The sequence below is a fragment of the Phymastichus coffea genome, unplaced genomic scaffold, assembly GCF_024137745.1.
Source record: "Phymastichus coffea isolate CEN01 unplaced genomic scaffold, Cenicafe_Pcof_1.1 PCOF00053, whole genome shotgun sequence".
In the NCBI taxonomy this organism is placed as follows: domain Eukaryota; kingdom Metazoa; phylum Arthropoda; class Insecta; order Hymenoptera; family Eulophidae; genus Phymastichus; species Phymastichus coffea.
The window spans coordinates 442,476-468,935 of record NW_026706864.1 but is presented as its reverse complement, the minus strand read 5'-3'; the positions used below and the strand labels follow the sequence as shown (position 1 = coordinate 468,935).

Here is a 26,460-nt window from a genome sequence, read left to right as displayed (position 1 = left end):
CGATCAAATATTTCAGTTGAAATTAATGGGGAATGTCTGCTTAACGCAGACGGTTCATTATTTTGTAAGTCACACATTCACGATGGCTTACGAAACGCGGTCCCAAGTGCGGTGGGGCTCGAGCTATAACTGTATCTTTTATGACGTCTACTGTTATGTTCAATGTATACGTATACATATATTTTCGCGTGTGGCCGTTTCGCGGCCTCCCGAATACTTAATGAAGCGGTCGCGAAAACGACTCAAAAGATGCCTTGTTAATCGCGTTTCCAACGTTGTATATTACCTCCGCATTTATACATTATCCCTTAACTTATTATACATATAGTAAATTTATTTATTAGATTATTTCATTTATATTAAATCAAATATTTACATTGGATTATTAGCATATTATAGATAATACTTACGATGTGTTTCAAATTATTCGGGGATAGATATAATTCATCGTAAAGGTAGATCAGGACATATTACGAACGAGACCGCTTACAATTTTTCAACAGTATGCCAATGTAATTATAAAGTTATAAATAATGTAATACAAAGTGTAAACTGAAGAGGTCACTGATAAAATTGAAAGTTACCATTCAAATTCACGAAGTGAAAACTGGCTTCCGGTCCAAATACCGAAACCAACCATATGATAATTAAAGGTGATGAAACAGAATGATACATCAAGCTTCAATGAAATTCTATAAATATAGATTTGCGTCATTAAATTCAAAAATAGATTATTCACAATAAAATAAGTCCTGAAGCAAAAATTTATCGAGTTATAAAAATGAAAGTCACACCAGGGAACTGAAAGTAAGTGTATCTCTTTTGCCGCGCGGTCTATCTTCTAACCAGATTATAGATTAAAACTAATCTGTAGAGTGCGCGAAAGGACGAGAATAGAAGGTAAGTAAGTAGTAGCGTAAGTCAGGGGGGCCTTGACCTGGCCTCGATCCTGTTCTGAGTTCACTCTCGCCGCGTGTCGGTGTCGCGAGAAGAAAGTGCTCCAGCCGTTCTCTGTAGTCGCACATGCGCGATTTTAACATTGTTCGATTGCTGTATATCGGTAAATGGAGACGCATATTGCGTTGGATATATGTCGTTAGTACGGAAAAAATTTTGCTCCGTTTTCTCTATGCTTCTACCAAATAATATATATAACTGTTTAAAATAATACAACAGAAAGGCAAAAGAACAAGTTATGAAATGTATGACCATAATTTATAAGCGTCAAGGATATAATTTACACAGCCACTCATGAGTATTTAATCTCAGTCAATGAAATTATTTTTGATTCGTAATTTAAAAGGTAATTTTTGAAAACAAGTTCTTCTTGTCATCGATAAAAGAAGTGATTAAGTATATTTATATTGTCCAATAATTAATTTATATTATCCTTTGCATCTAATTTTCATACAACGCATACGATATATTTCTGGATACAACATAAAAAGGCAGTTTCCCTAATTCAATACATAAAAAAATACCGCCATTGTTACTACTGATTCGGGGTGATGAGAGATTAAACAAGATTGACATTCAGGTGAAAGTGTTATATTCTAATCAGACTTGGCAGGGAATTCAGATAAATAAAGAGAAAGACCAATTAATGTATTTATATCCTTTAGTTTTCACGCTCTTTCCCTGTTACATGCTACTCCTTGCTTATCTCTCTCCATACTCATTCATTCATACAACACAATAAGATCCATCGACGGCTAATCGCAGTGCACCCTCTCGTACCTTAATTCTTGTATTAATATTCTCTTATCTTAAGTTCACGGACTCAATGTAAGAGACTGATGACAGACTGAAAACGAAGATTGATCTTCGCTATTGTTAGTTATTTCGGCTTATCACTCTTCATATTTTCGTCGCTCTCGACTTGCGTTAAAAATCCGTTAACTGCCATAGCATCGCTTTCTTCATTCTTATCTTCTCGATCCATGAATTTTAGCAACTTTGTCAAGCGATCTTTGAGCTGTCTACCTTCTCCCGTGTTTTTTTTTTTTTTTTTTTTTTTTTTTTTATTTAGGCAAACTCAACCCAATAAAGGGTTATTTTGCAATTCAGCGTTGGCTCATTGCAAATGCCACTGTGCACTACCGACTTCTGAAAACTTCTTCGGGCAGCGATGACTCATCCAATAAATACAGTATCTTTGTATAACTATTCGTAGTTACGCCGGGCGTTTCTCAAGTACGAATATGAACCGACATCTTATAAAAAATTATCGATACACTCACTGATTTACCTTCTTTCTTATTTAAAGCTTTCTGCAGCACTAACGAAAGCAACTCGCGAGTATCAAATTCGATCAGTAACTCCTCTCTATGCAAAGCCTTATCTTAATTTTCCACAGTCGTTGGATAACCACTGACCACATTGTTTTCTTTTTAATCATTTTCGACAATTTACTTCAACTAATCCAATTTGTCTTCAATTCAACATTGAAGCATCTTAATGAAATTTTTTAAAATGTAACCTCAAAGTATAATTTATAGAAATTTTCTATAGTGTGAATATTATAAAGCTTATAATATAGTTTAAAGGCAATATTTTTTAATAGAAATAGTAAATCGTTTGTTACAGAGTAAATTACTTTTGCATCTCTTATTTCTGGTTGTGATTATTAATGGTTCTACTAGCTCTAGAAAATATTTAAAAATTCTTTGGTATGGACAAGAAATATTATTCAGGCAAAGCAATGAAACTTATTATATATTTCTATAAAATTCAGATAATACAACATAAAAAATAACAATATTATAGCAACATTTTCTTCTCCCGAATCTTCTTTAGCCTCCTGGTAAAATGAATCAGGTTTAGTAGATGGTTGTTTGTATTTAGATAATGTTCTATTATTATAAAATTCACAAATTTTAAGTATTTTCCAAAAACTCATTTATATTGACAATATAATTAATACATGTATAGTAAGTAAAATAAAAGTTAGGTATCTCAAATAAAAGAGTATCAATATTCAAGTAAGAGAAATTTTGTTCTTTATTTGATTTCTCATTGATGTTTAAGATTTCAAGGTTAGTCCTAATTTTCTTTTTCATATAGATAAAAGTAATCTGTAAGTGAAGTTGAGCATGTGGTAATCTAATCATAAATATATCGTGTTATATTTTCAAATCTAATTAGTGACCAATGTAAAAAATTACTAATGTTGAAAATAAAGATAGAAATTGTTGAAATCCAAAGAGTCACATCTTCTAATTGGTGCAATTACTCAAAGGTTTTTCTTAGAGAAGTGTAAATTAATTATTAATTAGGATCAATATTATTTATAATCATTAACTGTCTAAAATATGGATATAATGTCTTAGTCTATTTGTAAAGATGGTAGTGAATAATCTTGTAGAAAGTAGAAATAAGTTTTGCGAGCTGTTAAAAAGTACACAATCATTATTTAATCTTGGAACATCGTATCTAAACAACATTAACTATCGTCTTGTAATCCATGATAATAATAAATTGTAACAAGAATTTACAATATAGCTATAGTAGGTACATGATGCAAGGGAAAAAATGACTATGTACACTCTATTTTTAGCATACCATTTTTGTCAATAGTTTTACTATAAATTTTAATTTATTTCTTATTACTTCGAGACCATAATTTTGGACAAAGTAGCTTACTATCTTCTATATCTAGATAATTTTGAAAATCATGAACAATTTCAAAAAAATATTTCAAAAAACCTAAATTAATAAGATAAAATATTAATTTATTAATCAATTTCATTGTTTGGATTATACTGTCCAATGTTGTATTATTAAAAATACTTTATAACATAAACAATTGAAGATAGATAGAAAATAAGCCACGTTAATATTTGAAAAGTATCGATGACAAGAGGTGAGTAAGCAAACATCTGTTGAACAGGTCATGATCAAGCAGTGAGGCTATATACCGAGTGTCTTAATTGTCAAGTTCGGGGTCAGTGGTATATGTGTTCAGTTGTAAGGTGCGGCTCGATAGTCTTCCTATCTCTCTCGCTCACTGGCACGCTCCCAAACGACTTCCAACATACGTACTCATGAGTAAGTTCTCTCTCTCTCTCTCTCTCTCGCTGTTAAAGAACAAGAAGAAGCAGCACACATTCCACCATAAAACCGTTAAACGTTGGCCTCTCTCGCTCTCGGACTCTTGCTGCCGCTGTTTCTACCGGAATACATTAATTTTCAATCTTTTCTCTTGCGTGTCTGCGTGAGTACGAAAATACCTATGAGAGAGTACATTATCGGACTTGCAACGACTGATGGTTGCTTTGAAAGTTTCTAACGTCTTGATCGTAAGGAAAAAAAATCACGAATTATGCACATTGTTGCAAGCTTGCGTCAGTGACATTGAAAGGGATAATGTGGATGCTTTGAAAAAATTCACATAATTCTTTAACTTTCCCTTTTCAGTTTTTGAGACTTCGCTGCCTTGCCAGACAATTGACTGAAGTTAACTGTTCTCAATTATGATCATTCAGAAATCTAGCTTTGAATGAAAAACACGTCTAGAACGTGTGGTCTATTATTTTTCTTAAGAATTAATAAAATGTTCTCGATTCGAACGCAATCTTGCGGTTTGCGGTTTTTGAATTAAAAATCTACTATCGAGCTGAAGCAAAGGAATCATAGAAGGCAAAGTATATTCGATTTCTCTGCATTTTTTGTTTCCAGTTCAAATCAGTCATTAAGAAAATTTATATAGGTAATACGTGCGTAGAGTAAAAGTAAAATGGTTGGGCGCATGTGTGTGTATTCATATAAAATGATACTTTTTCTCTTTGTTTTTGTGCGCGGTAGGCTCATAAAGTATGTTAATTATCTTGGCGAAAGCGCAAGTCGCGAAATTCCATCAAGTATAAGGATAATAGACCATTTGAAAACGACTTTCATTTGTCATCGTGTAATTCTATTTCCTAGACTAAATCTGATTCTCTACAAGTACACGGCTGACCTAGAAACACCTTGTCCATACCTTTATCTTTATAGTTGCCTTCTACGCACGAAACATGTGTAATTGACTCTATTATGTTTTGAGGAAAAGTATGAACTTTCGTATCACATTATTTTATTAGCTTGATAATAACATCAGATAAGAGTATTTCTAAAGGAATTTGTGATGTGAATCAAGCTAAAATGTTGAATTAAATTTGAAAAACGTCAAAATGAAAAATATTTGTTGTTGCGAAATAATATTATTAGAAAGCAAATATAAAGTATCGATAAAGTTTGTCAAATTAGCATACAGATAATCTAAGACGAAATCTTGAAATTCCTACAGAAAACATTAGAAAGTAGATACATCAATCATATTAAAAAGTCATGATAACATCAGATTTAAACTATAGAGTACAACCAACTTTTTTCCTGCGTCTATATTTTTTCAATGAATACGTGTACGTTCGGCTAGTTCAATGAATTTCCAGATCACTGGTTCGGAAGAAAGACAATTCGTCCTCTTAACTTACATTGCAATAGAAAAAGTTCGATTTGTTCGCGACACTTTATTCAATGCCAAATTGGTTTTTCTTGCGTCAATTTGAAATGCAACTAGATCGAATGAGGTGTCGAACTAGAAAGAATTTCAAGATTTGAGTCTTTCGATATACTTTTAAAGATTTATTATCATATAAATTTTGCATATCTGATAACGTCTGTGGTTTTTCATCTATCAATAAAAGAAAATTTTTTTAATCAATTGTAATATTTTCTATGTACCAATTAAATAACCAGTTTACATTCTGTCGAAATAATAAAACTACAAAATTCTATGTACCGATACATCCTTATCCACTTCTAAGCAATACTTTGAAAAAAACCTTGTCAGAATCAGAACCCGCAAGCTCATAGAAAGTCAATGATCGTCGTTGGAGTGAACAAAAGAAATCGATGAAAGAGAAAAGTTCGGCGCGTTACCTAATTGCTCGACATCGCCCCGACAGAAAGTGAGACCTCCAAGTTGGATAACGTTCGCTTCAAGGCTTTTGCTTTGACTGCGACTTTGCTCTCTGATCATGCCAGGGGAGATCTTGACATTGGAATCTGGGTCAACTCTTCTTTCTCTCTCTCGTTAACGTAACTCTCTCACGGGTTGCAACGAGCGCACAGACTCGCACACACGCGCACAAATACACGCTGCAATTTCGTTCGTTCGCCTGCCGGATTTATGTGTGTTTACAAATTTTTCGGTCGCGCAGGCTTGAGCTGTAAATCACACGATTGCTGCTTAAAACTCAAAGTGTAGCTTCTCTTCTTTTTTGTTACAGGTGGTTGGCTTGTATGGTCAAGTGGATTTACGAGGACTTTCGACTGTGTTTTTAAAGCCTCACCGCAAATGAAATAATACAGGATTTTTTTTACATTTCAGCTGGTATCTTTAGCGAGTATGTTTAAACTTATTATAACATAAGCGTAGTGACCAGATATCGAAATATTAAATAGTTCAACATGTGCGCAGTTGTATTTAGAATGTTCAGTTTTGAAATTATATTTTAAAAAATCTGGTTTTTATGATTCTCCTTTAATTTTATAAGATACTTAATTCACTTGTCACTGGGCATAGACCTGCAATGTATACTTTGAAACAGTTTCAAAAATATTACCGAGCAATATTAATTCGTCCACATTAAATGAAACTTTTTTAGATCTGCAATATTATTTCGAACGAAAATTTAGATTTGTTTTATTTCTTCTAAGTTTGTTACTCGTATCAAATGTGGGAATCATCGACATACTTTCTGAAAAATAGGTCACGAACGAGGAATCAAATTTTTTAGCAAACACCGTTTCGATAAAACGCTAAAAATCGCACGTCTCATCTACTGTTCCAACGTTACAGCAATAATTCAGTCGCAGGAATTTGTTTGAAAAAGAGACCGACGACGGAAGCCGCAGCGTAAGAAAAACGGTATTCATCGATACATTTTAACAAGTCAACCGCCTCTCTAACGCGCGATGAAAAATCAAGTTTCTCAATGAACCACACACTCTTCCGTAATACGAGAACTATCTGGCTTTGTACCGTTCAATAATCTTCATTCGAACGTATACCATTTCTATTCATAAATCCCGCAAGCGACAGCATTTTTTCGCAGACTTACATTTGCATCTTTTATTCACTTTCGGGTATTATTGATTTGAAATTTTCTTTGAGCTTTTCTCCAATTACACATTAACCAGTCTGCTTTGATGATTTTTTTGAAAGCGAAACAAGCACCGAGAGACGTGCTTCGTTTTTCTGACTTTTTGGCAAATCATGCTATAAACGCTGCAATTTTTCTCGGATAAAGGAGGTCATTGAAAGTGTTGTGCTTATTACACAGGTTCTCTCTCTCTTTCTCTCTCAGACTTGCTGCCGGTATTAACAAGAATGTCAACGATCGATATGCAAGTTCTTTTTTCTTTCTTCCTCGACTTATTCACCGAGAAGCACTTAAAAAAATTGTATGCTCTGTGAAAGTTTAATGCTCTTAATCATCATTCTCTCATGATTCCTAAATGTTCTGGGATAAGAATCTATTTATGGTAATTCTTACAAGGGGACGCCTGCGGGTGAATCGCATATGTGTTATCAATGCGCGAGACGGCAGTATGATCTTCTTTTGGAAAAATAAGAAAGAGAAAAAGACCTCTGAGAGTAAGTATATACCTTTCTCTCAGACGAGGCCCTTTAACAACCTTACAGTCTTGCCTTCGGAAGCCCTCGGGCGATATTTTCTGGTTTCGACGTTCGCCTCCTGACGCGACGGATTTCGGTGCCTTTGACCGTCTCGATGAGTCTGACATACATATCGCCCCATACGACCTCCACTGCTGCTACTTTTGTCAGAAAAACCTGAACATTACTGAGAAGATACAATCGATATGACAATTGGCCTTATTAATGCGCTTCATGTAGTTCACAAAGTTATTATTGTATTATATGTGGGACACACACGATTCTTGATTTTTTAAGACCAACAGTGGGCGGATAACTTGTTTCTCTCGACACATATATTAATATCAAATGTAATCGATCCGGAATCTTCATGCATAAAAACGTGTTGAGTATCATTTTTCAAATAAACACAATGATAACGATTCTCAACGGTATAATTCTAGTGGAATAATAAAAGCATGTTTGAAAAGTGATTTTATAAGATCATTTAATTATTACTTATTAAAATATGTTTTTTACCGATCCCTAAATTCCAATTTTCTTTTTTTAGATTTTAGCTTAATTATTCTAACATTATAAAAATAGTTGTTCATTCGACAATGTCATATTTTTATTAACTTCATAGTTTTTACTGGCAAAGATTATAAATATTTGAGTTGTAAGAGATACACATCTTTTACGAGCAGTGAGAATCAATTGATAGTTAACTTTTAAAACTCATAATTTGAACAATGTATAACTTTTATGTATTTTGTAACTCCTGTTCATTTTTAGCTCTATTCGTGTATATGCTGTCCACTTGTTCTATAATACTGCAATAAGTAATCAAAATGTGATTTTCAGAAAACTATATATTTGAAAATGACTGAAACTTACCTTGCTATTTCCACGTCAAGTTTTACAATTAGAAAACAATTCATAAATAATCGTACATTTTGTAAAGTGACTTTCACTCTTAAATCGTTACCAAAAAACGTATTGTTTTCTCGTTACAAGCCTCAATATCTTTAGAAGTTTAAAAAGTCTTAAAAATTTTTCGAAGTCTTTCAAACAATATTTTGGAGTTTTAAACAAATATTAAGATATAAAACGATAGCTGTAACTTAAAATATTTGAATATCATAATACTTTTAAATTACTATACTCTGAGCTAATTAATTATATAAAACTCATTCTACATAACATGAACAATTTTCGCAAAGTGATAAATGAAGTTTAAAGTATATAAATTGTTGTTGAAACACAAACTCATATCTGATAGATAATCTATAAAAGAAAGTTATTGAAGTTATTTTAGGAGTGAATAGAAAAGTAAATCACATAATTGCAGGTGTAAAAAGTGCTTAATCATCATAAACTTTGAACCATTGGTGCCTTTGTGTACACCATCTGTGATTACAGAAAATCATATAACAGTTTCACTCGACAAATCATGGCTTTCATCGTAATCATCCAATCAAATGCCATTACTTGCACGCGTAATGAAGAAAAAAAGGAGGATATATAACGAGCTAATGAGATCGTTATTGTTTTTGTAATGCAAAGATAATAATCAATCATTTTACTCTATATTTCATAGGCTTCTCAACAATTAAATTAGCCTACAGATGTTTTAATATAATATACCATAAAACTAATCGTTGGAACCGAATGAATGAAAACAGAAAAAAGAAGAAAAAAAGAAGCTTCACGTATATGGGCACTTTCATGCGCACTGCTAAATGCATAAATTCGCACGTGACTAAATAAAATGCAGGCACGCGCGTGTTTAAACTTCGCTCGTGCGCCTTTCAGATACAAAGACGATGCCGACAAGACATTGGCATAGATGGGATTTCGAGAGAAACAAAAAATAAGAATTTGCATTTTTATGGAGACACGCTAGCTCTTTCCTTTCTTTCTACAGAGAGATTTCGATGACTGAATGAGCACTTATTCCTTTAAGAAGATTCATTTTCGTTTGGATTTACATGGTAAAAATTTTTCGGGCAATTATTTATTGAAATCAGGATTAGAATTTCGTTTGAAATTTGAATCATGCGAAATCTAGCATTTCTGCGAGATGTTTTCTTAAATGAAATCTATTCGTACAGCATGTTAACAGGAATTTCGAGATAAACGTTCTATCGTATATGTGAATAATTTACGCGCAACTTCCGCACTGATTCGTATAAAGTGAAATCATATTCGTTTCAATATCTAAAAAAAGCTTACAGAGCATATTCCGCCTATTTTGCACATAATCTTTTTGTAATTTGTCATGATTGTTATAGAAAACGTTGTTTTATTTCATAGCAATAAACCATTTCGACATTTCTACAATAAATTCTCTCCTGGCAAAACATAATTTTATCGAGAAAGAAAAAATAAAAAAACTGATAACGTAATTTTATGTAGCTTGTTCAAATGGTCACTACTTATACAACATTCATATTCATGTTAGTACACTTGAAAAAAGTGCGCGGTGCAGCTCTCAAATTCTCTTGAAATGTGTTCAACGTTAAAGTTGCTTTCCCGCGGGTGCACATTGGAAATTAGAGGCATTTGAAAGCAGTGGCCACACCAAGGTAAACGCGCGCATGCAGTCGATTCGACCAAAGGCAGGTCTTAAACTCACAACCGCATTCACACATTTTTCCCCGACTCGCGGCTGCAGATGAGTAAAAGAGGAGGACCTGCTACTGGCGCGTGAGAGAAGCAAGCAAAAACAAAAAAAAAGAAAAATGAAAAAAGAGTCTCAGGGTGTACATACCTCTCTCGGCGCTTGCCTCGCGAGAAAGAAAGAAGGAAGGAGAAAGAAGAAAGCACGCAGCTCTTGTGTATACAGCGAGTGCGGAGCCAAGCAAGCAGCGTGTGGGCACACATCCAACGGATGACCAGCTTGGCTTGCTGGCAGTGGCGGTGACATGAAGAGGACACGCATACATGTACGTACGCGCACATGCTATAAGCGAACCTGACCGAGCAAGAGAGAAAAGAAAAGAGAGTACCAATACAGCTAAAGGAGGGCTTTGGGAATGTACGGTGGGGGCCATCAAAATTTCAAAAACGTACGCGGGCCCCTTTCGCGCACAGGGATAAAAGCCAGCATCGTGATTCTTTCGGTCAGTTCCGATACGATCGCCGTCGTCGTCGTTCCCGTTGCAGAGTTCGCGATATTTCACTCGCCACTTTGTATTTTTTCGCAATATAATATTTCGCTTCGGTGAAGTGCAACCCAACAGAAAAAGCAACAGAAGCATCATGCTGAGATTCGTGGTTGTTTGCGCCCTTGTGGCTATCGCCTCTGCTGCTCCTGCAGCTCAGGAACAGCAAACTTCACTCTTCGAAGATGCTTACAATCTGTATAGCTCGTGCTCGTCCGAAGCTGATATTGCTGTCTGTCTGAAGCTTAAAGCTCTTGGATACGTCGACAGGGTTTCCAGGTCGGCACAAATCGACCTTATTGATGGATTGAAAATCGTTCAGAATGAAGAAGGCAAAAGGTAATTAAGAAAAAAAAAAAACTATTTTATCTCTCTCTCTCTCTCTCTCTCTCTCTCTCTCTCTCTTTCTCTCTCCCTTCCGTGGGTTGGATAAAACTTTCGATTAAGGAATTTCACTTTTGCTTTCTGTATCTTAAATAATTTCTCCCACGGATGAATATTAAGCAGAAACGTCAGAATGTGATGAAAGTAGAATGGAAAATTAACATGGATTGCGTAATACATAAAATAAAATAATCACGATGATTCATTTGTTTCTTGTTGCAGCCGCGCCGACAATGCCAGGTCGTTGAACGATATCGAAGCTACATTGCCTACCGAGCCAGAAGCTAGGGAATCAGCTATCAACGAAGCTCTTGTTGACAGAGTTGCCCGTTTCCTATCTACTCACACCGTTGAATTAAGTATGCCCGAGGAAGTCTCCCGTTCTCTTGGCGAAGGTACGTCATAACTTAAATATTCTCGTTATTTATTTTCGCAAAATTAACAAATTTTTTAAAAGCATAATTTACCATCGTTGCAGCTCGTGGCAAGAAGAAGAAGATCGTTAAATCGCTACTGCCTCTTCTCCTTCTGCTGAAATTGAAGGCTGCCGCACTTATCCCCATCGCTCTTGGTGGACTCGCCCTTCTTGCTTTCAAGGCTCTCGTTATCGGCAAAATTGCTCTGATTCTCAGCGCCGTGATTGCCCTGCAAAAACTCTTTGGAAACAAGCACCAAAGCTATGAGGTTGTTACCCATGATGTACCACACCATCACGACGAGCACCACAGCAGCGGTTGGGGACGATCACTCGAGATGGCTTACAGCGCCCATAAACCTGCCACCGCTTAAAAGGTGTCGAAGTTTGTGATGACGATAATTCATCTCTTCCCAAATGTCATCTTGTCTCTCACTCTCTGTCTCGTCCATCGGCGTTCAATTTCTCAATCAACTGGAGTTGTTGATCATGCGCCTGACCAAGCCATTCTGATTATGTCTCCAACTATCTAATATACTCTTCTATCCTTTCGATCCTGAAATGATACACTGGCACTCAGGAATTGAGGACGACGATGATCGTGAACTACACAACTAACTGACAATCGTGAATTACACGATGACTAACTTGACTGTGCGACAAAAACGACTGTGGACGTGACTCACATTTGTTGTTGATGTTGTTATTGTTATTGTTATTACTGGACGTTTCATCGCTAGTTTTTGATGAAGTGGCGATATGACAGAAAAACGCACACGCACGAGACAAAAAAAGGACGATTGTTGATTATTGATGACAAGTTGTTAGAAAAAAAGACTCATTTAACAAAGTCTCTACTACGTGGACATTGAGACAGTGACGACGTAATTGTGCCTTAGTTCTTATTCCTGATGGACTTCGGGAACTTTCTTCTCCTTCTTCTCTTCATTTTTTCTCTTCATTCTTCGCTATCTCTACCTACAAAGTTATTTATTACACGGACAATGTTAACAAATAACTTTGCAGGAGACTAAACTAAAGTGGTCATACGCGTGCGCATCTCGCATCATCATCTACCTTGGGGTCATCAGGGTTATATTCTATAACCATAAGATATGACGACCCCTAGTCAGCATTCACAAGCATACTTACGCCACTGAGATTATTTGTTTCCAATGATTATTTATATTTAAACCGGCTTGAAAATAGTCCGGATATCACCATTGTAACTTATGATTTATTTATAAATAAACCTTAATACGTTTTTATTATAAATACCTTATTTTAATTCATTGTCTATCTTATCCTTCATATTATTCAATTTACGAATACGTTAATGACAATTGTTACAGCTTATGTCTCAAGTAACAAAAACTATTATATTTACAATTATTGATCACGCGTAAGAATAAATAAATCAAGAAAAATAGATATTTACCAAGATATAAATATTAATGCTAAGAAAGTAATAAGATTATTGATTAAGAAAAGAACTAGATACTACTATAACTACTGCTGATGCTACGTCGAAAGACTACATTATTCGATTTTAGTCTTGTGTAATAATCATATTTTTTTGTGTCCATATATAAAAAATTATAGATATCTCTGAGAATAGTTACTACAGATACGCGGTCAATCGATTCGATAAAGAAAGGCCATAGCTGAGTCATTTACACCTTTTCTGCTTCGTAAATAAGCAAGAAGAGGAGAATCTTCGACGTGTAAAAGAGAAGGACAAACGCTTTGATACACGCCTCATGGTACGTGTGAGAAAAAAAGAAAGAAGGAGAAAGAAAGCATATCGTGTATACAGCGTGTTCGAACGACGCGTAGGCACATATTGAACGAATGCCCAAATTGGTGGGGATGTGAAGCTGACACGCATTTATATGGGTTATAGCGAATTGACTTAGAGAGAGAGAGAGAGAGAGAGAGAGAGAGAGAGAGAGAGAGAGAGAGAGAGAGAGAGAGACAGACAGACAGACAGACAGACAGACAGACAGACACTTATTTTAAATTGTGTCAAAGATGCGGTCAAAAAAATAAGAGAAAAGACGATTAAATTGATAAATAATTTAATTGAGAGAGGGGGGGGGAGAGAAAGAGAAGGACTTCCATTATATAAAATTTCATTAGGGTAACAATGCATATGGTTTCACAACTGTGGTCAAAAAAAAATTGATTAAATTAATAAATAATTAATTTTGAGAGAGGAAGAGAGAGAGAGTGAGAGAGAGAGAGAGAAAGAGAAAGGTAGGAGTTTGTTTATATCTAGGCAGCGAAATGTAAAGGAAGATAGGATGACAGAAGTATGTGCATTTTTCGTCACAGGACGAGCAAAATGTTTTAAAGTTTTATAATTTGGCTTCAATGTACCAGATATTTTTAAAACAAATATAATTAAAGATTTTATACATAATTTTTTACAATTTGATATCTGGAAATCCATTTATATTATTATTGATACAAATGAAGAAGAGAAAATAATAAAAAGAAAATACTACCAAATGTCGATGAAATATTACATTTTTTGATAATCCACTTACAGAAAAAGATTAGTTCTTTGAAAAAGACAGAATCATGAATGGATACGAATGCGTAATTCATAAATTTTTTTTCAACCAACTTTATTTACAATCTGTCTACGAAAGTGACAATAAGTAAATTTTATATATGCGATAAAATTATACCTGAAGGTATTTACCTTCATGTATAATATTAAATAAAATATAAATACCTTCAGTGATCCGTATCATTACCGTTACATATTTACATTATATTTATAAATTAATTTATAAATAACACGAAACAATTACAATCAATCTTGTTATTATGTTGACCGTAAATGTTGATCCCATTTTTTTTTTCGAGTAACGCATAGCGAAAAACAGTCCATTTCTCAACAAGAATTTTTTTTCATTTCTACAGCTCTCATCTTCAAAGCTATACTAAGCCGCTGGGAATATTTGACCCACCTTTACCTAAATATTTCTGTGCAATATAGACTCGAGCCAGAAGTGAAACTCGAAACGGTTACTGTACAATTTAGTTAATATATTTTTACGATAAATTTTAATATTCCAAATTATGTTTATTTTTTACAATTTAAAAATCTTTTTCATCAAAATTCTACAAAACTATATATGTGTAAATTGTAATTTACAAAAATTGTTTTTACAACTTTTCATTTTATCAATTGAAAAGAAATAATTTAATTAATCTGTATAAGCGCAAGTGGATGGTTCGTAAATGATATGGTCTTATTTAATGCATAATTAATGGTGGTATAAAGATTTTCACGCTATTTATCAAACATTACTGCTTTAGCAATCCATGGCCATTGATTATCAATTAATGAAAAATCATTATAAATTCGTTAAATAATGTACATAAAACATTTGAAAAATAATTTAGGCTAAATACATAAATAATAGAAGCTACATTATTAGTACTAATAGACTTAAAATGTTGATTAAATTTTTTGATAGCTTTCAAAATACACTATTCCTTTTATTGTCTATATTTACAGTAATATTTTAATCAAACCATGATAAATAAAATTACTCATATATTTTTTTATTGTCGCAATGTAAAATGTTTTATAAATATTGATATTTTCGAAAACGTGAAAATAATTTTCCAAATTTCCCATGAATAAATTTCATTTCTGAACACTTAGTGACTATTCATAATTTAAATAGAAAATAATTTTTATTTGTCTTGAAAACTTAGATATCGCTTAAATATTTTCCGTGGTATCCTGTACAGTAAAATAAAAATATTCTATGACATCGGATTCCAATGAAAAAAATTTTGCATAGAATTGGAAAAATTTATCAACAGTTATGTAGAATCGTTATTGGACATAGCGGCTTTCTAAAAACTTGTCGAACAGTTTAATAAAATTTTTTTGGGGATCCAATAAGCTATAGAATGGCCTAGACATTGGTGGTGGGGCTTATTAGAATTTCAAAAACGTACGATGGCCCCTTTCGCTCTCCGTAATAAAAGGCAGCATCTCGATTCAGTCGATCAGTTCCGATACGATCGTCGTCGTTCGAGTAGCTCAAGTCTGAGTTAAAAGTCTCTCTAGGTGACTTTATACTATTTTAATACCATTGTCGGTGAAGTGCTTCAACGTAGAACCAAGATGTTAAGATTCGTGGTTTTATGTGGCCTTGTCGCTGCTACCTTCGCTGCTCCAGCTCAAGAACAGCAAGCTTCTTTCCTCGAAGATGCTTATAATCTATACAACTCGTGCTCTGCAGAAGCTGACATTGCCGTTTGCTTGAAACTCAAAGCTCTCGGTTTCGTTGATAGAGCCGCCAGGTCTGCTCAAATTGAAGTTATCGATGGATTCAAAATCGTACAGAATGAAGACGCGAAAAGGTGAGATTACATTTTATTAAGTTATTTGAAATTTTTTTTGTCGGTAGCTCGGTAAACCTTCCATAAAAGTTATTGTTCAAAAGTTCACTTTTATCTAACCTTTTCTTTTCGTACGTAAAGTGAAATAACACTAAAGCAGAAGACACTAAATTACATTCCGTAGTTGCAATTACTTATATCTCACCGGAAAATAACGAAGGATTATATTAGAGTGATGCCCGAGGAAACGTTAATATTAAGGACATTTGCATTTTGGTTGCAGTCGTGTCGAAAACGCCAGGTCTTTAAATGAAATCGAAGCTTCTCTGCCTGTTGAGATTGAAGCTAGAGATGCTGCCATTAACGATGCTCTCGTCGACAGAGCTGCCCGTTTCCTCACCACTCACACCATCGAAATCAGCTTACCCGAGGAAGCCCGATCCCTCGAAGAATGTAAGTATCTTAATTATCACGTCGGTCGATTGTTTTTTGCAAAATTGAATGAAAATTAAGATTGTGTTTCATTTGTTGTTACAGCTCGTGGCAAGAAGAAAAAGAAGCAGATCATGGAAAATCTGAAATCCGCCCTTTCGCTTTTGAAACTGAAGGCTGCCCTCTTCCTCCCAATTGCCATCATCGGATTTAAACTTCTTGTCCTTAAGGCTTTGGTGTTCAGCAAGATTGCCCTCATCCTCAGTTTGGTCTTGGTTGTCAAAAAATTCCTCGAGAAGAGGAACGTGGGTGGTCACGAAAACACTCCCCACGATGTACCATACCATCATGACGAATACCACGGCGCCGGATATGGACGTTCACTCGAGATGGCCTACAGTGCTCACAAACCTGCCACCGCCTAAATAGTGACGAGGTTGCTGTTAAATATACTTCTTATCCGGAACGATCTGGAACTGAGGAAAAGAATAACGCGAACGATGACGACTGTGACACTTAACTGCGACTGACTTTACTGTGACGTGACTATTTTGCTTGTTGTTGTTTGCTGTTTATGGTTTTTGCCAAACATTCAGTTTTTACCAAGTGACGATATATAGCATTAGACAAAGAACGGATCATCGACGAGTTACTAGAGACAAAGAGACTTTTTGAGGAAGTTTTTTACGTGGACGTTTTAAGACAGCTAAGACAGTAACGACATATACAACTTGTGCCCTTAGTTCTTGTTTTCTAACGCATTTGAAGAACTTATTTATTTCTCTGCGATTTATTTTTTTTTGTTGTTTTTCTTTGTTATATTTATACTAAGCTACTGATTTGCATGAACAAATGTCGATCACGTTTCTTATTAGAAATAAGTAGCTTTTTATAAATATCAACTTCAATTATGAATTGATAACATATCTATGTTATGAGGTGTTATATTTATTTAGATAGGTAGATGAAACTAAGTATCTCGCCTTTTATCGATCGGTTACGGTACTATGTTGTTACAATATAATCACACAGATGAAATACAATTGACGTACCATAAGACACAAACTCTAAGTATGCAAAGATTTGACTCGAGTAACAATAATTACGAGTTCTCAGGAAATATGCTCTGAAGTAGGTTATCGAGGTCATCGGAATCGTATCTATAACTGGATATGATTCAGTGCGATTGACCTGTAGTCAGTATTCAGATTATGCTACTGAGTAATCGTGTCGAAGAATTATTTATATTTAAACCGGTCCTTCTTGCCCGGATCAACAATGTAACTTATGATTTATTTATAAATAAAATTTAATAATTTTTTTATAAATCTCTGATATTTTACTTTATCTTAAACTTATTAAGATGCAATCCTTTGTCCTGATGACCAATGTCTTTCAATGGAATTTTTCTTAAAAAAGTTCAGAATTGATACCTCGACCTATCAACTATTAGCAACATCATTTTTGTTAAGGTTATCTTAAATAAATATTTGCAGTTAAACTACAAAAGTAGTTTGTTACAACAATAACTTGATTGTATAATTATACCTGTTTGGAGAAGGCAGTAAGTTTTCCGATATCCTACATTCTCTAAATTGTGGTTGCGAAATAACTGAATAGCCGGCAAGGGAGCGTCGCGTGAGAGCTTAAGTAAAAGTTAATAGACGACATCTTCCCATGGCAATGTCGTCGCGACATAAATTAAATATCGCTCAGAAGGAAAGTTGTGCCTCGCACACTATCTTCGATAATCAGATAAGCCCTGCCAGAATACATCACTTTCGTACGACGAAAGAACAATATTGCTTATATTGTTCTGTCGGTAGTTAGCCGGAACTCTTCGGGTGCATCCGGTGTGTCCTTTCCCATGCGGGCGAGAGAGGACACATCGGACATCATAGCGGATGTACCATGAGTGTACGAAATACATGCACGCAGGAAAAGTACTTTGTTCGTTGCCTTTACTTTCGCTTGCCGCTAATCTGCCAAGTGAAACCGATTGTTGTTCCCTCGTGTGTGAACGCCCTGAGAGAGTATATAGCTTCGCTCCCCAGGATCAAGGTATAGCAGTTTTACTCGAGACCTCATGGAGGAGTGAAATTTCCTTCTTCATGAAGAGATTCAGTTCTATTGTTTACATGCTACGAGCTCGTCGTTCATTGCAAGTCTCAGCATTTTATTTTCGTTCTTCAGAGAGTGATTGTTAAGTTAACAAAGTGATGTGTGATCGGAATTTATCATATTTAAATTATCAAATTTAAAGATTAATCCAAAAAATTCGACGAGAAATATTATGAATCAGTATTAACTAATGAAAATCTTTGGCTAAAATTTAAGAATGTTAATAGGTTTCAATTATTAAAATTATTAAAATAATAAATACATGGCATTATCCTGTCGCTTCTTCATTTATATAACGATACGTTACAAGCCGCAAGTCCAAAAGTAAGAGAAATTGACTTCAAAGTAAGTGATTCTCATGTGAGAAAAAAAGTGTATAATTAAAATTCAAGGACACTAACGGTATTTTCTTTAAAAGTGTATCTTTGGACATCGAATAAAACGTATATTGAAATTGAGTTGGCCTCTGTGATCTCAAAATCAATATTCAACGCTAAATATTCGAAAAAGAAAAAAAAATGAAGACAATTTTTCACTACACACCTTTCTTCGCTCTCGTATCCGCTGGTCTAACGGTAATAATGAATCCTGACTCATCAAACGATCATCATCAGTTACCCCCAGATCTGCTGCAGATAGAAGAACCACGAACCTTCAATGAAGCTCTACGCAATTGTTTCGCTAAACGAAGTTACAGCACATTCGAGTGCGTTAACAGAGGTGCATTAACAGCCCTGCAATCCTGGAACGATGACGAGTGTTTAGACTTTGGCAGTGTAAAATTGGAGCGCAATTCTGGGGAAAGTCGCAGTCTATTAGATCTCGATTGGGATCCCAAAGATTTTGGCAACGTAGTAAGGGCAGCCTCGAGATTACTGGAGCGTAGAAATATGAAATGGGATCTTGGGAATGTTTATCCAGGACTGCAGATGCGCGTAGGCCCAACTTTGTCAGCGGGAAGTGGCATTCTTGAATTCGTGATGGACGAGAGGAGTCATCATCATCTCCATAATAGGCAGGCCGCCACCGGTGAGTGAGTGAGCGCGCCAACGCAAAAGAGTGAGAGCGAGATAAGATGCCTCGTAAAAATTTTCGAGAGATCCGAAATTTACGGGAGGCTGTTAGCCGCCTGTGAACAGTTATGATTTGTAGGTTAATCCTCGAACTGTGGTTTACGCACACCTATATTATACTCGATGCAAGTCTTGCGTTATTTATTGCACGCGCGCCTAATAGTCAATGTTCGAAGCATCGGAAACTGCTGGAGTTATTTTTTTTAAAGCATGCTTTAAATTTTTCTTTTGTTAAAATCTTTTTGATGAATTAAAATATTATTGTTCGTAGTATAATCTACACATGTTGAGATCGTAATGAAATATCTACGTCAAATGGTTCTGATACTGGAAAGTAGAATTTTCAATAATTTTATATAAATATTAATAAAATTATTGTTACTTATTGAAAAAGCGGGCTGATATTGAATAATGAAAGTTTATTTTACTGTTGCTTAAAAATCATTTCCATACAGAGAACAACAGCAACTTTTCTCATCTTGGATTTCTCGATCTGGACCTTTATTTTGTAAAATATATTATTTACTAAAAAAAATGAATAGCATTCATAGAGTCAAAAGTGAAAAACGATAATCAGTAGATTGCGTATTTAGACCATGAATGTATTTGGTAAGTCCATAGAACGTAATAATTAACAACCGAGGTGAAGTCAAGATTGTCAAACATGCGCTGTGGGCTTGTCGATATTCCCGGCTGTGGTTTTTATGCTATTTTTTGTTCATCAGTCTCACTAGGCAAAAAAAATACTATACGGCCTATGGCCATCGTATTCACAAGCCCATAGCGCTTGTAAATTGACACCCGAATCGAAGCCGAGTATTTGTAATTTTCCAATGAACGAATCGCTTATTCAATAAACTTAATTTTTTAATTTTTAACAACTTAAAAATAACAAAAACAAAATAAATAAAAAAATTTCGTTTGGTTTCATATTCAAAATTTTTTACAATAGTAATATTGTTCAATAGATGAGATCTAAAACTATGACCTTATGGAGTCTTCAATTAAGATTTTGAAACGCGTAACATAATAATTGAAGTTAATGTCATAATAAAAAAGTGACGATATCTTTATTAGCAGAATTGTTAAACAGTAATAAAAATAATTTTTAATTTTCATTATTTAATGTTTACCGAACCTTTAATGAATTAGTGCTTTTTGGTAAGGTAATGTATGCATAAAGTTTTTTAATAACTATTTCTTTTTTTACATACTGTATATTCTAAAAAACTACTTTTAATGAAAATATCCAGTTAATTATTACGATAATTACAAAATATATCATAAAATAAAAATCTATTAAGTGCTCTTAAAGTTCCGAGCCACTTTTATTGCGTATAAGTGTCAATAAAGTTGAAAAACGAAATGACATTCCACAGATGAAATAATTCCAATGTAATTTCATTTATTTATTATAAAAAAATTATATATTAATTTTCTTACATACTTGTATAACTTTCTAAATCTCACTCTAGCGGCCAACGACTGAAACTCGTCTGGCTAACGTTGCTTTTAACATTATTTGAGAGTTTATGAATACAATTCAATATAATTTACTATAAATTCATAACTTTATCATGAATAATAATTTCTACTATATAACTTGGTTTGTAGTAATAAAAAAAATTGATTTGCGTGATATTTATTAATATTTAAATTACCATTCAAAGTATTGACTCATAATTTATTACCGGTAAACTTGAGTTTACAAGCATCAGTAGCTGCAACTTGTTAATCAAAATTATCACTCACAAACATTTAAACATTGAAAAAATTGAAAGAAAAGCAACTAATCTATGTATGTACACGAAATATGCATTGTACCTGCTCGCTCGCGGACCAAAGTCAGTATGTATACCGACAGTCAACCTTTGATACCGACGAAAGTAAAATTCAAGGCTACCCGCGGTCATTACCACCTGTAAGCTCCGTTCTCCAGGCGGCAGCACATTCAAGGCCGCTGGTAATAACCGCGAGTAGATGTTCCTTAACTCTCTGCTTTACCACTTACAGGCAGACTTTTAGTAAGACAACTAGTGCTGCCGTTTTTGTTGGGTTTCAAGTTTAACTTGGCCTCCCTACTGCCTCTACTTTTTGGTATGCTGATAATTATCTCGAAGAAAGCCCTGCTGTTAACCAAAATCGCCCTCTTCATCGCCGGTTTTCTGGGTTGGAATTCGCTGTTTGGCTCTGGGGGAGTCTCGGCTGGCGGCTACATTCCTAACGGTCTCTGATTTTGCATTTATGCACGCTCTCGCTGCGGGCGGAACTCACGTGAATTCTTTGGGCTTCAGGTGTGGCAGTTAGACATTCACAAGCGGGATTATTCTTGAGCGGTAGGAACGTACTTTCGATAAGAGTAATTGGAATTCTCGGCTTAAAGAGTTACGTTTTCGACGAGTGGAGGCAACTGTTGTTGGAAAATGGTTTAATTCACAAGCTTTTTAATTCCTCCGAAAGAATAATTTTCGCATCAACAAATAGCTGCAACATCTGTTGATGCATCAAGTATGACCATTAGCAACTTGCACTCGATTTGTAATCTTTTCTAATCCCCGCACGCGCGTGATCACAATATAAAAGAATGTGCGCACGATGGCCACGCTCCGATTGAAGCCCACGTAAATCACGATTTTTCCTCAGCGCGCACCATGGAAATAAAACACTAATGTGGCTGCTCTACAATTGCAGCTTTCAATGGTCTAAATAACTATAATGGCTACGGGAGTGGTGGAAACGGTGGACCTATTGGCGCTGTAGGTTTAGGTGCTAATATTGTTCAAGATCAGAATTATCCATTCCAACCGTATCGACAGACACCTGATCCTAATGCTGGATTTCCATTTGGACAACATGTCATCCGTGAAATTGTCAATGTGTACGAGAACGCTAATCAGGAAGCTGAGGAGTCCGAGAGGAGGAAAAAGAGCTTCGTGTGGACTAGAAATGATTCTTGAAATAAATTGTAATATTTACCCAACATTTTATAAAGAATATTTTTTCATGCTCTTTTATTTATGTGTTTTCACGTTGATCTAGGATATATATGTTTAAAAATATGAAAGAGTTAGTTGACAAGGTAAATAGGATAGTGAAAATACCATTGTGCTAATATCTTAATGTTAGAATTCGAATCCGTTGCATTCACAAAATAGCTAAAATCACGCGAACTTCCGTAATTTAAGAAAATTACATAATTAAACTCTGATGAATTATTAATTTTTTTCAATAACCCGTGGCGTATTTTATAATACCGTTGAAACATATACCAATGAAATTCATTGCTTTATTCTTCTAGTTAAATACGCATTGACGTTATAAAAAAGAGGTATTTTTGTAGCAAATTTATATGAAATACCATATTTTCAGTTTGAAAATTCATTTGAAACGACCAAAGAATCACCAATAATAAAAGTTAAAAATTCGTTACTAAATATAAAGGTCTTGCATTATAAGTCCTTGAACTAGATTCTCCATGATGTTATTCTCATTAGAAATTAATGGCCTTTTAAACTTGCACGACGTTGCGATAAGAAGGAGTCGGTTTTCCTGGTAATATAACAAACAAAGCAAGTAGTGCAGTAAAAGTGACTACTCGTCTCCACACCGCTCTGCTGACATAATTGGATTATCATACACTTATGAGAAAAGAAAAAATATATGTGCCTGCATTAGATTCCCGTGACGCCGTGGTCCAATAAAAAATAAAAACCAGGATCTCGCATAATATTGAAGTCAGTAGAGCTCACAGCTGCTGCCTGCTGGCCAATTACAGTCAAATAACTTCTCGCGCCTACTCGCAATTCTAGCTTTCCGTTCCGTTTCCGCTTTCACTGTCGTTTTCAAACTCGCGCTCGTGCGATTACCCAGAGGGAGTTTCTGTACAAGTATGATCGCGATTATTTGATTGTATGCAAGTGAGTGAAACAATGATAAAGCAATATAGAGAAGAATGAAATGAAAGACACACAAGACGGATGTTCTTACACCGTTCGCTCTCTGGGTGTCTCCCTATTAGTCTCACTCTATTATCGCGCACTACGCGAACTCAGCAAATCTCGTCTAACTGTTTTATTTATTACCTTGTGTGGTCGTGCCGAGATTCAACTTTTTTTCAACTTGCACGATCATATACTTTTGTCGTGGTTTTTTATTCAATCATAAGCTAACTCCTCACAAATTATGCATCGTTGTTTTCTTTCATTTCACGATTTGCAAATATGACTATTTCTACATCTCAGTGTGTACTTATATGTATTCCATCAATATTTAATATTCTAAAATTCTAATTTCCTGAAACTTCAATCTTAATAAACTATTTCAATTACCTCGTCATCGAAATCCATTATGACAAATCAATCTTCTGTTTATATCGTATAAAAAATTACATTCAATACTTTATCTTCTCGAATTGAACAATAATGAAGCTCAATTGGAAAGTTACGTCAAAAATAAAAAGAAGAATTTTCAATATCACGCCTCAGCTGGCATCATGAATATGCTGGCTAATGTACATCATGAAACCCGACGAATTTCTCCCGACTATTAAACACCTTTATAGTTTCCCCGACCCAATTGCTCTGCACGCGCGTCAAATCTACGTGCGAAGCCCATATATCGGGTAAATAAATTACTTCATCTCTCTCTCTCTCTCTCTGTCTCTCTGTCTCTCTCTCTCTCTCTCTCTCTCTCTCTCTCTCTCTCCCTTTCTCTGTTTTGATTACGAGAGTACACAAACTTTACCAACGTATTGTAGAAAGAGAAAAAGATTTAGATCATTCAGGCACACAAAATTTCGGAACGCGAATAGAAGCCAGTTTTTGTGAACGTGCAGTTTCGGTCTTCTCTTGACTCGATTTCTTTATATAATTGTGAAAGAGCGTCACTGGTAGTTTTGTGTAATGAAGTAAAGAAATGTTAATGGAACTTAGACTAAATAAATTTATCTCGACTGTCAGTTTTTTGTATGTGATGCGTGATTATGATTGCATAGATGTGAATCCTGGGAATAGGAACGTAATGCATTTACTTTTACGGCTAATGATAATTTGTAATGAGAATCCGGCAGACTGTTTTTCAAGCAACTTCAATTTTATACCCGATGCTGAATTATTTGTCACGTAATGCTTTTTAGCTAAAATTACAGTGATTTTGATAAAAACTAATCAGAACAGTTTTTTTAAGTAATTAATACGGTTCAAATAGAATATTACCACTTCATTACATTTTCAAATCCTAATCACCCATGTAATCAACAAGATGCAAATAATCTCTATAATCGATATAAGCTTCTGTTTCGCGTGGTTTTTTGTCATTTTTTCGTTCATAAACATTGTATTTCAAATACTTGTAAACTGATTAGATATAACAAAATAAAAAGTTTCTTTTAATGCTATTTAATGATTTCATGACATTTATAAAAAAAAGTTCATGATAACTTTTTCTTTGCGTAGCTGCGTAATTTAAATTGTATCTGGAAATCTATAACTTAAGATCTGTACATCTGCACATGATAAAATCTTCAGTGAAATAAAAACCTGCCTCATGTATACTTTCAAATGACTCGAAATAGGATGCTTTCGTAGAACAACGGAACCAAGCTCAAGATTACTTTGCAAATAAATCGATAATAAACTTTTCACTTAATTTATTTATAAGAAAATTGTAATCATTTTTTAAATGAGAACAATTAATTACTGAAATATAAAATAAATAACGAAAAACGCATAATTTATTGGAAATATTACGTTACGCCCTATAGTTTAAAAAAGATATATTTAAGCCAGTCAATAAAAATGTATCAAAAAATTTTGAATGAAAATATTATTATTTATATAAAAACAATAGTATTTTTTTAAATATAGAAACATTTAAATTCAGTCGTTCAATAACATCTAGTCTTTTGCTTTCTCTATAGTGCATTAGGTTTTTATTTACTTACTGCCGTCACGAACGGTGACACAAAAAGTACCTAACAGAAAAACTCAATTAATTTGCATGTGACGGCAAAGAGACCGTTTCTTACAAGCTGGGACAAACGAGAGAAGATGTTAAAAGTAAACCTCTATTTGAAAGGAAATGAGAAGTAGAGTTGAAACAAAGAGCGGAAAAAAGAAGAAATTCTGCTTTGCGCGTTCGCCTTGCAAATGACATAATTCGAGCTTGCTCAGTGGGTTAAATGCACGATATATGCTCATGCGCCGCTAGAACACAACAACCATTTATGCGTGAACTCACGGAAAGAGAGAATCAATTACCTTGTGCTCTCTCGTACAAAATGTACTTATATTACCAGAGGCTGCGGTTGGACATTTATAACGCATGTACGCGATGCCGCGGTGCATTTGATTATACAGACTTACCGTGTTTACATAAAATTCTTGGGTTTGTACTGCGTTTTGCATAGGATACCATCTTTTTTTTCTTACGAATCAGGGTCAGTGAGCCAATGGATTCCTTTATTGGTCATGATCAATTTCTTTGTTTTTTTAGTAGTAAAAGGCAGCTGTGGTCAAACATGTGTTTGTGTATAACGATATATCGAAATCCATTCGAATAGAAACTTTTGACAATTAGCGATGCCGTTAATGACTAATAGGAAATTGTTTTTCCCTAGAAGAAACTACAATTTTAAAGTTACACATTAGTAATAGAATTTCATTCGTTTGGTTGGCATCCAATTAAAAATATTTTTCTGACTAAAGCAGTTTGCGAGCTAATTATGTCAAATGTATATCGTTTATTGAAATTTTGAATGAAAGAAATCTAAAGTTTAATTTAAAAGTAATGAATTCGTACGTCATTATATCAATATATCTTGATATTACCGTAACATCGTGACCATCGACAAAAGTTATT

At 34.5% G+C, this 26,460-nt stretch overlaps 3 protein-coding genes across 3 annotated transcripts; all 3 read left to right on the top strand.

The window, feature by feature from the left end:
* The first annotated feature begins 10,903 nt into the window (after nt 1-10,903).
* Nucleotides 10,904-11,979, top strand: LOC131665711 (uncharacterized). The gene is made up of 3 exons (XM_058937768.1): nt 10,904-11,145; nt 11,413-11,585; nt 11,669-11,979. The coding sequence occupies exons 1-3, from the start codon at nt 10,904-10,906 to the stop codon at nt 11,977-11,979; spliced, it is 726 nt and encodes a 241-aa protein (XP_058793751.1).
* Nucleotides 11,980-15,758: 3,779 nt separating this feature from the next.
* Nucleotides 15,759-16,833, top strand: LOC131665710 (uncharacterized). The gene is made up of 3 exons (XM_058937767.1): nt 15,759-15,997; nt 16,260-16,429; nt 16,514-16,833. The coding sequence occupies exons 1-3, from the start codon at nt 15,759-15,761 to the stop codon at nt 16,831-16,833; spliced, it is 729 nt and encodes a 242-aa protein (XP_058793750.1).
* A 2,277-nt stretch (nt 16,834-19,110) lies between these two features.
* LOC131665681 (uncharacterized) lies at nt 19,111-22,559 on the top strand. The gene is made up of 3 exons (XM_058937738.1): nt 19,111-19,558; nt 21,616-21,828; nt 22,294-22,559. Exons 1-3 carry the CDS (start codon nt 19,111-19,113, stop codon nt 22,557-22,559), a joined length of 927 nt encoding a protein of 308 aa, XP_058793721.1.
* Nucleotides 22,560-26,460: the final 3,901 nt, after the last annotated feature.

Excerpts from the sequence above, each read along its gene's own strand:
- LOC131665711 (XM_058937768.1), top strand. The coding sequence starts at position 10,904 with ATGCTGAGATTCGTGGTTGTTTGCGCCCTTGTGGCTATCGCCTCTGCT. Across the intron at positions 11,146-11,412 it reads CAGAATGAAGAAGGCAAAAG|CCGCGCCGACAATGCCAGGT; the intron begins GTAATTAAGAAA and ends TTCTTGTTGCAG. Across the intron at positions 11,586-11,668 it reads CTCCCGTTCTCTTGGCGAAG|CTCGTGGCAAGAAGAAGAAG; the intron begins GTACGTCATAAC and ends CCATCGTTGCAG.
- LOC131665710 (XM_058937767.1), top strand. The coding sequence starts at position 15,759 with ATGTTAAGATTCGTGGTTTTATGTGGCCTTGTCGCTGCTACCTTCGCT. Across the intron at positions 15,998-16,259 it reads CAGAATGAAGACGCGAAAAG|TCGTGTCGAAAACGCCAGGT; the intron begins GTGAGATTACAT and ends TTTTGGTTGCAG. Across the intron at positions 16,430-16,513 it reads AGCCCGATCCCTCGAAGAAT|CTCGTGGCAAGAAGAAAAAG; the intron begins GTAAGTATCTTA and ends TTGTTGTTACAG.
- LOC131665681 (XM_058937738.1), top strand. The coding sequence starts at position 19,111 with ATGAATCCTGACTCATCAAACGATCATCATCAGTTACCCCCAGATCTG. Across the intron at positions 19,559-21,615 it reads TAATAGGCAGGCCGCCACCG|GCAGACTTTTAGTAAGACAA; the intron begins GTGAGTGAGTGA and ends TACCACTTACAG. Across the intron at positions 21,829-22,293 it reads TGGCGGCTACATTCCTAACG|CTTTCAATGGTCTAAATAAC; the intron begins GTCTCTGATTTT and ends CTACAATTGCAG.